The sequence below is a fragment of the Prinia subflava genome, chromosome 2, assembly GCF_021018805.1.
Source record: "Prinia subflava isolate CZ2003 ecotype Zambia chromosome 2, Cam_Psub_1.2, whole genome shotgun sequence".
Lineage (NCBI taxonomy): Eukaryota > Metazoa > Chordata > Aves > Passeriformes > Cisticolidae > Prinia > Prinia subflava.
Window position 1 is genome coordinate 102,444,935 of NC_086248.1, and position 13,715 is coordinate 102,458,649.

Below are 13,715 nucleotides of genomic sequence, written 5' to 3' on the forward strand. Positions count from 1 at the left end.
CTGGCCAGGGCAAGAAGAGACACATCAGGGGAGAAGGAAAAAAAAAAAAAAGAAATCAAACTACTTTTGAGCCTTTATACCAAAATCTTTACATGCTGGAAAGGCTCTTCCCATGTGTGGAGGGGTTTTTTTGTGCTGAACACTACCACGAAAGATCCCCTAGCAAGGGTATGTATCAAGAGAGCATCCTCCAGAAGCTGCCTCCCGTGCTACCTGGGAATGTTTACATCGGTGTTGCCAAAGCACAAACATACCCAGAGCGGCTGGGACAGTCCCTCCATTGACCAGCCAGGCAGATGGACACAGCCCCCGCCAGCCCTGTGGCTCTGCAACAGCCTTCACCTGAAACCAGCGCCCACAAGCACCTTTAATTAAGTCACCAAACGCAGCAGCGTGACACCAAGGCCAAATCTACCCGACGCTCCGTCCCCCAAGCAGCGGCCCCAGTCAGCTCCCTAAGAGTAGCAGATCACAAGAAACAACTGCGGGACATCGGCGACGATCGCTCGCCCCTGGAACAAATCGGCATCACCTGGAAATCAGCAGGGGCCCGTATAGCACTAACCGGGCACAACCTCTTCCCCCAGGCGAGCCTGCTCCTGCCGCATTTAAACAGCGAACAGAGGTCATCCAAACCCTCCCGAACCGCAGCTCACAGCTGAAACTCATCGGCGGCTTTCCACAGTGAGGGTGGAAGCCTCCACCTGCACGCCCCTAGACACGTCCAGCCTTGCCCCAAACATGGAGTCATCACAAAACGTCATACTATGACTTTTGGAGTTTAAACACCCAACAAAGAGCCCCGAGTTGACGTTATTGACGAGAGCAGAGTTTCTGCGAGCGCCTCTCCGACACTGACTAGGTCTGCGCGAGTCCCCGCGGTTCCGCACCCAGCCCAACGCGAGCCCCGGGTCACCAGCACACTCGCGTTTCCCCGGGCACCGCGCACCCCGAACTTTCTCTCGCAGCGCCCCACGGAGGGCACCTATCAGTGCTGCCTCTGCCACGGAGAGAGCCCAGGGAGCCGCTCGGAGCTGGGGAGGCTCGCTGCCTGAGGCACGGAGAGCTGCTACCCCCGGGCTCCCTGCTGTCTCCCCGGACACCGCAGCGGAGGGCGAGCCAGCACTCGCAGACACGGCCCCGGCTCTGCCCGGGCACCCCACGGGGGGCTGACCGGGGCCGGGTCCCCCCGATCTCACCCCCCGCTCACCCAGCAGCGCGCGGAGGTGCTTCAGGCGAGTCAGCATGTCCCGCTTGGGGTCCAGCGCCTTCTGCGTGGATTTCCTGACGTCGGCGTGGCTCTTCCTGGAAAACATCCCGGCGGCGCGGCGAGCAGGTCTGCAGGGATGGAAGAGCAGCGCCGGGAGCACTCCCCACGCCACCGCCGCTCCCGCCCCCCGCTCTGCGCGGGGCGCGCCGGGAGCTGTCGCCCGCCCCACTTCTGACGTCACCGTAGCGTGGCGCTGACGTCACCGGGGCGTCCGCCGCGAGCCCGCGTCCCGGGACCCCCCGAGCCTCCCGAGGCACCCCGGCCCCGCCAGCTCCGGGCCGGTCCCCCCGGGGTTCGCTCCAGGGACCCCCGCCAGGCGCAGCGGAGAATCCCGGGACAGCCGCGGGAATGCCTGGGGCAGGGCAGCTGGAAAGGAGGCGCCGTAGGGAGCTGGTTCCTAGGTAGGCTCTTGGTTTATCATGGAATCACTGGTAGGTGGGAAGGACCTTAAAGCCCTTCCAGTGCCACCCCTGGGATGGGCAGGGACACTTTCCACTATCACAGCGTGCTCCAAGCCTCGTCCAGCCTGGCCTTGGACACTTCCAGGGATCCAGGGGCAGCCACAGCTTCCCCAGGAAACATGTGCCAGGGCCTCCCCATCCTCACAGAGAAAAAGTTCTCCCCGATATTCAGTGCAGATCTCCACGGGAAAACATTCAGGTTTTGAATAACCGTTTGCATTGTAAGTATATAAATATATAAGTATATAAATAATATGTGCTGTCTTTGCACACAGGGAAGGTATAAGAGCAGGCTCGTAGTTACACAACGAAAGCAGAATCCATCCCAGAAGCAGAAGCCAGCAGGGTTTCAGTTAAAGGCCCTCAAATGCTCTCAGTAAAATTCCTAGGTTAAAAAGTAAATTCTAGTAAGTTTCAAAGCAGGCTGTGGTCCTAAAAAAGAAAACAAGGGGTTTCAGGGAGTTGACTTGCATATAACCTTCTTAGTTTTTCACAAAAGTACTTAAAAATCAATTTACACATCATATAGAAATTATTTTTTCAGACGTGTATTGGCATAGAAAGTAAAATGTTAGAAGAATTACTATTCTTAGAAGCAGAAAACTCAGCACTGCCACATCTCACTTCCTCTGAGCCCTCTCAGGGATCGTTTCTGCTGCAGAGGCCTGAGGTGACCGGAGCAACAGGTCAACGAGCCCTAAATACATCCCACTGGGGACAGGGCAGTCCCAGCTCCTCCACCCCTGGGATGGCCCTGTGCACACAGGAGCAGAGAAAGGCTCTGGGTGGAAGCTGCAGTCGACAAATTAATGCATAAATAAAGAAGCAGGCTGGAGGAGGGGGCTGCAAACAATGCTCCTGCACACCCTGCTTGTGAGCGTGATACAGTTCTCCCCCTCTGCAGCACAGCTGGATTCTAGAAGGAGCAGAGCAAGGGCTGGCTGTGCCACCAAACCCTGTGGTAAGAAGTGAAAAGTCCCTTATTGGAGTCAGGAGGATGGGTAGTGATGATGCACAGCACTGAAAATAAAAAAACTGATTAATCCCTTTTCTTACACAGATGTGAAAGGTTGAATGCTTGGAGTCAGCCACAGAAAATTCGCTGCTGTCACATCGTCCCTCACCTTGGAGGCCAGCTCAGGATTACAGTAATTCCTGGTGCGCACCCTTGCCACCACAGGTAATTCCTGTTGCATACCCTTCCCATCACACCATGACACACCATCTCCTTTGGGAGCAGTTATCGTTCTGCAACAGTTGTCTCAGATTTTGGGTCATGTGGTGCTATTTCAGCATCAGCAGCTTCCTGAGGAGAGTGAATAGGGCTGTTCTGGCTCTCCCCTTCCATTGCCACAAATCAATTTCTACAGCTGGCTGAGGAAGGACATGGCTGAAGTCTTGGCTTGCTCTTGTTTATTTTTTTTTCCTTCCCTTTTATTTTAATTGATTTACAAAACTAACAGCTTCCAGTTTGTCTCTTCTGGCAGTTTCTGATTGTTCCCTGTTTTGTCGTGTTCGGCTTTGTTAAAAAAGGAGCCGTTGCAGATTCAGGAATTGTGGTGATACAGCTGCTCTGATGTCTGATAACTTTTGTGATAAGCAGGGCAGCCTTGTGGTGCTTAGCACCAAACTCCATAGCTTTAGGTACTTGGTGGTTTAAGGTGTGTTGGAAATTCTGCTTGTGAAAAGCTCCAGGGAACAGAGATGCCATACTGGAATCACAGTGCTCTAGGACAGTCCTTGCTCTCCCTTTGAGGCCAAACATCATCAAATACATTTTTTCAAATTATTCACTTAGGAGCTAGCATAGGACAGCACAAGCCAGGGAGTGACAGTAAACCTGTGGTAGTGACATCAGCCTGTGCAGGAGAACCACTTGTACAGTCTTGTGACTTATGTTTTCTAACAATATAATATTTGCAGTTTCCCAGAAAGTCAGATGATGCATTTCCTAAAGCCGGTGCTTAAGGTAGAATAATTTCCTGAAAGAGATTTGGTCATTCAGCTTTCAGGATCTGAGGTAAAATCTATATAAAGCAGTCCCTTCAGACAACAGAGCAGTAATCATTTGTGGCAGAACTGAATTCTTAAAGTCCCCAGCACCGTGTGGTGTCCTAAGGGACAAAACCAGCACAGGCACGGCAGCGCTGAGTAGGAGTTCGGTATTCCTTGGGAAAATCCCTCCTCGTGCAAGACCCTGCCTGCCAGGCTGGACCCACAGGAGGAAGACCAGCATCTATCAGGGGGGAGAATTCTGGGGTGTCATAGCCCAGCTCACTGACCAAAGGAACGGCTGATCTTGCAAAGGCTGTCCCCGCAGTGCCCGCCCCGCCAGGCTGCTGGCACTGCCCTCCAGGCTGCTTCTACAGGAGTTTCTATTTCAGGCATTGCCTTAAGTAGTACAGGTGAGGGGCAGCACATTCCCAGTCCAAAATAGAATGGCCTGAATTATTAATATGCATTTGCACCATAGGCCAGCATGCTCTCCCCAAATTGCACAGCTCATGTCCTTCCTTCCCCCCCCATCCTGGAAGCAGCTGGAGTTTGTGGAAACGTGACACCAGCTGCCACCTGAATTTCGCTGGACCTGATAAACAAGCAGGGTTGCTTTTCCTGTGGAGCCTGAAATTTTAATGGCAGAGATTAAATTACGGAACTTATCCACTTGCTTGTGTCAATATAACACTTTATAGTGAGCCCAGGAAAAAAGGTAGGGGAAAAGTAAACACAGGAGACTTGCCTCCTGAACAATGTACAGGTGAGGTAATGGTTTCGTATGTGCAGAGTGCTGGTACTGACTTTCTGTCATTCAAACCAAACGCTTCAAATTGCATTTAGAAAGTTGGTTTTGTGTCCTCTTGCATATCCTTGGTCCAACACATCCATTAAGGCACCCAAGCTGCTTATTCCTGCATTGGAATCGGCCCTCGGATGCTTCTTGGCTAAGGTGCAGGGGCTTGGCAGAGCTCTGGTGCTGTGCCAGCGTGCTGCGTTAGGGAAACGAGGCTCTACCCCCACTGCCCTGGTATGACTAAGCATGTGGAAAAGACTTTTCCAGTGCGCTCTGAGTTTGAGGGGTTATTTTCCTAACAGTGTTCCTGTAGGGCATGCAGGCATGGACCCCTGGTCCTGCAAAGCTCTGCTTCAGGCTCAAACCACACAGTAGGTGCTGAATCTCTGCTAAGTGTCTGATTTGCTCCAAGTCTGGATCCTGCAATCTGCTTTTCCATGGATCAACTTCTGCAAAGGTTTGGAGTTTCCCTGAGTTTATAGAAGCAAAGGCGCCTCATCCATTTAACCGTCACTGAGGGTCTCCCCAGCTCTTCTCATTCAGCACCCAAAGGAGTTCTCACTGTCCCTTGGCCTATGGAGTTTTATTTACGGAAAACCTGGTGGAAAATTTCCACCCATTGCAGCATATGAGGCAGTCAGATGTCATTCTTATAGTAAAAATGATAGACAGGAGAAATCCACTGTCAAAAAACCTGTCAGATTTCCTTCTGCCAGAATCTCCAACTGTGTAGAGGGGGAAAGAAGGATTTATGTCTATGGATGGAAAAAATCCAAAATAGAAAGAACAGGGATTGCATGTCCCCTCATGCCTTCCAAATGGAAACAGTATGGAGGATGTGGAAATTTCATGGAGTAAAAATATCAACCCACTAAGGAGAGCTCAGAGTGCCTTTGCCAAAGGTTGAACTGCGCAAAGATGTTTCTGGCACGTTGTACAAGCCCATAACCTACTGCTCTGGCTGATCTTTCCATGAGGAGATGTCTGAGCTCAGTTTGAGACTGGGCTAAGAGATGGCTTACATGGTAAAAATAGGAAAATCATCCCTGCACTTCCTTGCTCCTTGTGGCACACAACAGATATAAAGTGCTGCTTGTCTCAACTGCACTAAATCCAAGATAAGTGTTGTTTACTTCACCCCTCTCCAAGAGGAAAGGTCACTTGTGATCTCGGTGGAGCTGTAGCAGCAATTTCCTCTTGGCAGCGTTCACCTCTGGCCCGGGGAGGCATAGCCCCCTTCCCCTCCTTGAGGGATGCTGTTAACCCTGTCCCTGCCAGCCGTGTACCCAGACCTGGCTCTGAACACATGGGCACAGTGTGTGGGGTCTGAAACAGCACTGAGATGCTGATGAGCAGGCTAACAGAAATGCTTCTGGCCCTAGCAAATGATGCTCAGAGGGTGAAATAAGGGTCACTTGTTCCTGCAAGTTACAGAGGAAGGGTCCTGCCACGTGCAGAAAGTCTTTGTTTTCCTCTTGTCCCCTCCTTGGCTTTCCTGGATTTATATCGCCATGTATTTAACCTAAACTCTTTTTTTTTTTTTAACTGAACATTATGTTTATACTTTCATTTTTCTCTCGTATTGGCTCTTTATCACTCCAAGGAAAAATAAATGAGCAAGGAAGCAGCTGACTGGGGTCGCCCTTAAGCTGGGCTTTGTTAACACACAGAATGACCGCTCTGATTGTCTTAGCCCTGAGTGCAGTTTATTCTGACAAACCAGGCTGTGTGGTATCTTCAGTTCTCCTTCTGAAGAGAAGATCTCAAATGCTTTTTGAGAAAAAGAGAAGAAGAACAAAAAATCCTTCAAAATGAACCAGTAACACACAAAGCAACCACTGGCCACTGATGTTCCACACATTCCTCCTGCTTTTCTTCCTGTGCAAATGAATGACTGCAGAAAGCAGTGCAGTAATTACAGTCTGCAGGAACAGCTCAGGTTTTCCTCCATGGACAAGCATGACAAAAAATAATAAAAAAGAATTTTTTACCAACACAGCTGGTGTTCAGATGAAATTATGTGGTTAGCTTTGAAACAATATTAAAAGAGAAATTTTAATTAACCTGTACCACTGAGTCAGAAGATAATATCTGATGCATCTCACAGGCCTACAGACAAAATATGATAAAATAATTATTTGCAATTAGATATATGCATTACAGACAATGTTGTAATTAAAATGTACTTAATGTCACAGGAGGTCTCTTATTATCAAAATAATTTGTAGAAGGACTGTGGATACAATGTGATGATTGTTCCATCCCTCTGGCAAAAAACAATCAGAATTTGCCAAGAGCCTGAAACATCTCTGGATTTGGAGCAGACACCAGCAGGGTCCAATAGCTCAACTCCTTTCCCCTGGTGCTGAGTTCTGCTTGTCGCCCATTTCTTGCTGTGCCTGTGTTCCTTAGTCCCTCGCCAAGAGGAGATGTCCCTCTGCTGCCGCACGACTCCAGCCAGGAGTGGATGCAGTGCAGGTTGGATGAGGGAGAGATGCCACAGGTGCTGCACTGTTCTTCTCTGGGGAAAATTGATGTCTTTGTTCCATTATTTGCTTATTAGCTGCAGCAAAATTTTAGGAGTGATCAAATTTACTGGGGCTGATTCTTTTCCTACTGTGACCCTTCAAAGATTTGGACCACAAAAGGGCACAAACCCAAGGAAAAATTAGATTTACAGTTGCTTGATACTTCATTTTTACATCTCTGGAGGAATGAGAGTGAGGGTCTGACAAGCACAGCACAGTAAATCTGGGGGGATTGCTCAGGCAGCCTCTGAGAGCCGATCACCTTCGGAGCCACCTCTGCCTGAGCCTGAGCCAGTCCTTGGAGCTGCCAGGAAACAGTGCCAGTGCCTGCTGCCTGCTCCAGGCCCTGACCTCATCGGTGCTAATGAAGGCTTTGGCAAAGCTCTCCCCCTGATTAACATTTCCCTGTCAGAGCTGCTGCGCTGCAGTTGGGGGTGCTTGGCTGTTTTTCAGGCCTTTTCTCACGGCCATGGTTTGGATTTGTGCCCCTGTACTTGGAAAATGTCTCTGGACATCGATGGAGGTTTTGCCTGAGCACAGAACAAAGAGCCAACCTCATCACAGGGTGCACCTTATCCCAGGGACATGTCCTTCTGGGAAGGCTAGGGGGCAGCCAACAGTAGTATTAGTGTTTTCTTATGGAAATAGATATTTCTTCTAATCATAAATAATAAAGAAAATTGCTGCAAAATGCATTGAAGTGAAGGAATGTCTCAAGGAGAAAACAGCCCCCTGATATATCATCAGCTATGTCTTTATCTCCCTTACGCTTCTCCACCTCCCCATTTTCAAGAGAACAAAGAGAATGTGCCAAAGCTGCTTTGGGATTTCTATGAAAAATAATGAGAATTCATTGCTAATTAGGGCTCCAATTAAAAAAGCTGATCTTTACAGGGACACTGTTAATGAACTTGTAAATTGAAGCTGCTGACTTGCATCCATATAAAAATTCCCTGGGTTGATTCCATGTGTGTGTGTGTACAGGAGTGGTGAGTGAAGGTGCCCAGAGCTAGCAGTGATAGCCTTGGTGCCCAGAACTGTCCACGGCAAGTAGCAAGGCTTATTGTGAGGAGTTGCTGAAGTGTAAGCTGTAGGGTTAGATGGCAATGGCATTCATCTCGCAAAGTGTTTGGCTTTGTAAAAAAGAATTGTAATTCATTATGTATTTTTGATCAGCCTTAGTCTAATTAGAAACCTCTTTCTTTATTCATGTTGTACACTGTTGAGAGTGGTGGACAGCCACAGGTATTATTTGGGGTACTCAGGTGTCACTGCAAACAGCCAAGCGGTGGGAATCCACACCTTTATCCACTCCCAGGGCATTTTAACCAGGATTAAAGGCTGCCACAACCCTCCTGCGCAGTGCCTGGGGATTTCCCGCAGCCTAGGCTGTGTGCTCCAGCTCCCTGGTTGGGAAAGGAGGGGGTGCTGAGAATTAAATGAGAATGTAAATGTGCTGGGGGAAAAACTCCATTCCTTTTGTCCACCTGCTGATTCGGGTAAAGGCAAGCAGAGCCAAACCTGGCCGTGCTGGAAGTGCAGCAGCCATGGCAGCAAAGCCCCCTTGCCTGATCTTCCCTCCCTCATTCTTGGCATTTGCAGGAGGCACATCCCCGTGGCTTTTTGAGCAAACCCTGTTTTCCCCTCTCCCAGGAGAACAGTGTGAAGCCATTGAAGGACAATTAGTAGGAGGTTGTAAGAAACTCCTGAAATCTGATCAGAGGTTGAAGATGGCAAGAACCAGATAAAATTCATGTTGATTGTACACATTTTCCGATGAACTTACAATGAAACAGGAGCCCACACAGTGGGTGGTGCTGGCAGGTGCCTCTGGGGATCAGCTCAGCCAGGGACACCCAGAGCATGGAGCTCAGGATCGTGCCTGGTTGGCTTTGGAATATGTCCAAGGATGGAGCCTGCACAGCCTCTGCAGACAACCTGGACCATCAAAACAAGGAGGGTTTGTATACTTGAGTGGAATTTCCTGTACTGCAGTTTGTGTGTTTTCCTCTTTGAAGGAGCTTTGAAGAAAAGGTGCAGAGCACAAGGCATGAAGTGCGGCATGAATGTCAGAAGCACAGGAGGGAAGTGAAATAGTTCATCCTTGTGCTGGTATCAATTTTTTCTGTTTCATCCAAATGCATAGATTTTACTTTGGAAAGCATGTCACAGCTGATGAGATCCATAATGGAGCCATTCAGGGCCATCTCTGAACACACACTTTTCCCACATATAACAATGTACCTGAAATTTTGAAAGATGGAATACTCATTTGCCAATTTAAAAATAAAATGGAGAGAACGAGAGAGAGGCTCCTAGAGTTCTAAGTCTTCACAGAAAACAGATGGAAAAACACAGGTACATTTAGAATGATGTTGACATTTCTGAAATCAGAGATATGGTGTTTTATCTAAATTACACCAAAGCCCTCCAAGATAATGTGCTATGTAATAAATGCAGTTCTAGACACTATTTCATTTTCAATTTTCTGTACAAAAAGCATGATTCCTATCCACAGTTCCAGTGCAGTGTTTGACAAATTATTCACATGCACTGCCCAGCTGCACCCTGTGTAGAGAAACCTGTATTTGAGGGGAAGAGGCTGCAGCTGCCCCCTGCTCTACCCTGGCTTTGCCAGCATTCCTCATTACCTGGAGAGGAGGTGGAGGGGCAAAACCCAGGGTTGGAGTTTGCTCTGTGAAGGGCCCTAAAACACACCAGGAAAGAAGCTTGGGGTGCTGGAAAGAGGCCCTCAGGAGCTGCTCAGCAGGCTATGGAGGAGCTGCTTTGGTGTAAAAAGCAGGTGAAAACCTGTTAAAAGCAGGTCCTGCCACATGCCCGTGTACCCCCAGTGCTGCTGGCAGCAAGCACTCATGTGTGATGTGTGCTGGGCACATGTTACAGAGGTGTTTCCTTCTCCTTGGCAGCTGGAAAGGTATAAATCCCTTTGGCACCTGCTTGGCATCACCAGCAATGTCACTGGCAATGCCTGGTCTTTTTCTGGGAGTGATCCACCATGAACTGTGGAGAGCAGGATACAGGTGAACCTCACAGGTGTCTGCAGGGTGCAGGGAGGTCCCTGCAGTATTGCTCTGACTCAGGAGTCTTGTGCTGGGGGTGTGAGAGGTAAAATACCTACCTGCCTTTAGGAGCTCCCTCCCTTCTTGTGGGCGTCCACAGGAACCAGCGTGTGCTGGAGCAGGATGCCCTGGGAGGAGCAATGGGATGGTCTGACCCCGCCATATTCCTAGGCCCAAAGCTCTTGTTTCCAACACTTCTTGGCCAATATTCTAGAAGAATTTAGCAGCATGGGAAAGTTATTTCCCATGTGCAGGTGTGCTCCGTGCCAGTGGTGCTGAGTGAGGGAACTTGGAGCCCGAGTCAGGAATTATGTTTAGTTCCCATGCAAAGAGCAAGCCACCCTGATGGAGCTGGAAAGGGGCTGCAAGGAAGTTCGGTGATAGATGCCACGTGCTTATCTGAAAGGCGGGATTTCCACTCACATCCCCAGCTGTGATGGGATGGAGAGCCTGCTCCCTCTGCAGGGAACTCCAGTTGCATGGATTTGTCATCAATGTAGAGGCAGGAAAACTCCTTTCTCCTGAGAAGTCTCCTTTGAGATACCAATGGATGAAATCTGGAAAGGCGTTATTTTTGGCACTTACACTGACAAGTGAGTGATCCTCAGCTACCTGTGGGTGCAGTCCTAGGGATGGAGGTGGAAGCTGGGATCTGTGGAATGGGAGCAGGAGGCTGCAGTGCACCTTGTCATTAGCAGGGGAAAAAGGGTTTTCATGACAACCAGAAAGTACCAAAATATAAATTAAACTCTGCTAGGAAATGAAATTCAGGGGACAGAAATAGTTTCCTTGGCAGCCCAAAAATAATGCTGGCAGCACTCGGACTGGTTGCTAAGTGAGGGGGCAGAGCAAGGGAAGGGTAACAGTGGCTTGTGATTATGGTTGCTGCCTTAACAAATATATGCATTAAAGGTAATAAGAGCCTGCTTTTAAACCATGCAAGATTTCTGTGTTTGGAAACAGAGTAAGGCAACCAAGGGTCAGAAGAGCCTTGGTATGCATCGCGAAGGTAAGTTGTGTTCAAAATAAGCGTGTCTGTTTCAGCTGGTCACTGGGAATGAATATGTATAAATATCTAAAATTGTGCTGGGCTTTCTGAACAAGGTTTAACTGGATGCCTGTGCCCTGTGCCTGTGCCTGTGCAATGGCAGCAGAGTCAGGAGGGGCAACTGTTGTTGCTCCTGAAGGAGCTCATTGCAGACAAGTGCAAGGGAAATGGCTTTCATTAATTCCTGCCTTTACATTGGGCCCTGATCCAGGTTCACCTGGGATGGAGGCAGAGCTTCCCCTGGACTGCAGCAGATGTGGAATTGAGCCCTGCAAAGGGTCAACTAGAGAGGACAGAAGGAGATGGAAACTGCAGTATTTTGGCCCTAGGTATAAATGGTTTATGGTATTTATTTGTCTTTGTTAAACATTAAGAGCCACGGCTGGAAAAGCGTGGCACATGTATCAAGTAGTTATGGAAAATGCGGTGGCCATGGCTCATGCCAGCTTGCCCCAAGTCTGATTTTGTTCATCTTGGACTAGTGCAAGAGCTGTGTCACTGTTCATAGCCAGGGCATAGCAGAGATGCTTCTGCAGTGGAAGTTGCTGACTAAATTAACGGAGCTGCTATTTTGGGGCAGATACTCCTTTCAATAAGCATGACAGGGCAGAGATCCCTGCAACTTCCCCCGGGGCTGCAGTGCCTGCAGAAGCCATCCCTAGGAAAGGATGTTAGAGGTGTAGATCCTTCTGAGCATGCTTGGCTCACAGGCTTGGGTGCAAACTTGGAGTAAAAATATGACCGGTTTACTTGGGGAAGCATCTCTGTCCCAGAGTGTGTTGTGATCTCTCTTTCATACACACCCCCCTAATTTTAGGGATAAGTTGAGCTCAAACCTTCACAAAAATAAAAAAGGCACAGGGAGAATCTCTGGGCAAAAATGAATCTGAGGTTTCAGTTTGTCAGGTCCTACCCTTACACAGTCTGAGGTCTTGTTGCAGCTCAGGCTTGAGGGACATTTTGAACATTTTGGCTTTGACGTGCAGCAAAGAACTTTGTGTTTAGGGCAGTGAGCTCACAGCTGGACAGGGGTATGTTCATATTCAGATTTATCTCTTAAAGAAACCGACCAGGGCAAAGCCAGGCTCGTGTGTCACAGGGCTCTGGAGAACTCTTCTCTGGAGGGTTTGTACGAGTCTCAGAATCAGTGATGGATTTGTTCCCATCCTCAGGAAAAGGAGAGGCATAATAGGATGGCAAAACGATTAACGCACACAGAGAACTTGCAAAATTAGATCTCTCTTGAGTCATTAGGCCAGACACTTGTGCAGCCTGAAAGGCTACAAGAATGGCTTACAGTGTAAAAGATGATACTCTTAACTACCTGCTATAGCTGGTACTCCTGTAGTAGACTGTAATTTGATTTACTATTGATTTTCTGTCCTAGGGTTATTGGCAGCAACCATACAGACCCCTTGGTTTAATGCTTATTTGCATGTTTAATTAGTCTATAATTGTGCAATAATTACCATGCAGTTACAGAGGAATTACATGGTTGTCTGTACTCTGTAAACCAGTGTCAACCTCCTCTGCAAACAAATAATTACGCAGCTAACATAGCTTTTTAACTTTCCCAAGAATTAGCAGAGCAACAAGAGAAATGCAGAAGATGCAGTTTCTGGGGGTTTAAATTAATTATTTATAAATTTTCTAAAATTCTTTAGTTGCTTGATTTTATTTCCTACCATAATGTCAGACAGTATAAACTGGAACTAGGGAAAACATTGCTATGGAATTAAAGCTGCCAAGGCTGAGCTCTATTACCATCACCTGTGTTATTTCAGAGCCTGGTCATTCTCCAGGTGCAGGTTGTGATCAAACAAATAGAAGTATTTCCAAACAGCTACCCATGTGCACTGACTGGCTGCTGCTCTGACTCCTGCATCCTGTTCTGGAAGCCGGAGGAAAGCCACGAGGTGGCAGTGTGCACCAGGAAATAAAGCTGCCTGGCACTTTTCAGGGATCAGTCACTCAGCCCTGAGATGTGGATGGATGGACACTTGGCCTCCCACAGGAGCTGTGGCAGGATTTCAAGCAATTTTACATGTAAAAAATGTACTTTTGGTTTCCCAGGACTAAAAAAAAAAAAGCCATAGGGATGAACATCTCCTCCTCTTACACTGTTTTGTGCTGGTGGATATCTTCAGTAAGTTTGTGTCTTTGCTTTAGGCTCACATGCTCCCTATGGATTAATTGGAAAACATCTTCCCTCATGTTTCCACTTTCCTCCCTGGGGATGTTTTGGTTTCTGTGCATCCAAAATTGCTGATGCTCAGGGCAGGAGCTCTCCAGCTTCTGACCCAGCCGTCCCTCTTCTCCACTTTCCCTGGCCTGTGGTGGGAAACGTTTGGAGAGCATGGTGAAGGAAGGAGTGCATTTCTGGGGTACAGCAGGACTTACTGGTGTGCTGTCCAAGCAATATTGTACTGCTGATGGGGACAAACTGGTTTTATCCAGTGTAAATCAAGTGGCCGGTCTGGATGATCCCCAGGGTTGCTGGGAAACAGCATCCTGCAAGATGTTTCCTTCAAAAGGGT

General features: G+C 48.3%; 1 protein-coding gene and 1 long non-coding RNA gene across 8 annotated transcripts in view; one reads left to right on the forward strand and one right to left on the reverse strand.

Moving 5' to 3' along the window:
- RALGAPA2 (Ral GTPase activating protein catalytic subunit alpha 2) overlaps positions 1–1,470 on the reverse strand; it is a 96,721-nt gene extending 95,251 nt beyond the window's left edge. For all 7 annotated transcript variants that reach the window (XR_010079462.1, XR_010079460.1, XR_010079461.1 and 4 more), the window contains exon 1: positions 1,211–1,470. Coding sequence is in view for 4 of the 7 variants with exons in the window: in XM_063391270.1 (XP_063247340.1) it covers positions 1,211–1,316 (106 nt within the window). In the remaining 3 variants the exon portion in view is untranslated. The remainder of the gene's footprint in view (positions 1–1,210) is intronic.
- A 61-nt stretch (positions 1,471–1,531) lies between these two features.
- The window catches only part of LOC134547405 (uncharacterized), a 66,572-nt gene continuing 54,388 nt past the window's right edge, over positions 1,532–13,715 (forward strand). Inside the window, exons 1-2 of the long non-coding RNA XR_010079463.1 lie at positions 1,532–1,671; positions 2,792–2,911. This is a non-coding gene — a long non-coding RNA (uncharacterized LOC134547405). The remainder of the gene's footprint in view (positions 1,672–2,791; positions 2,912–13,715) is intronic.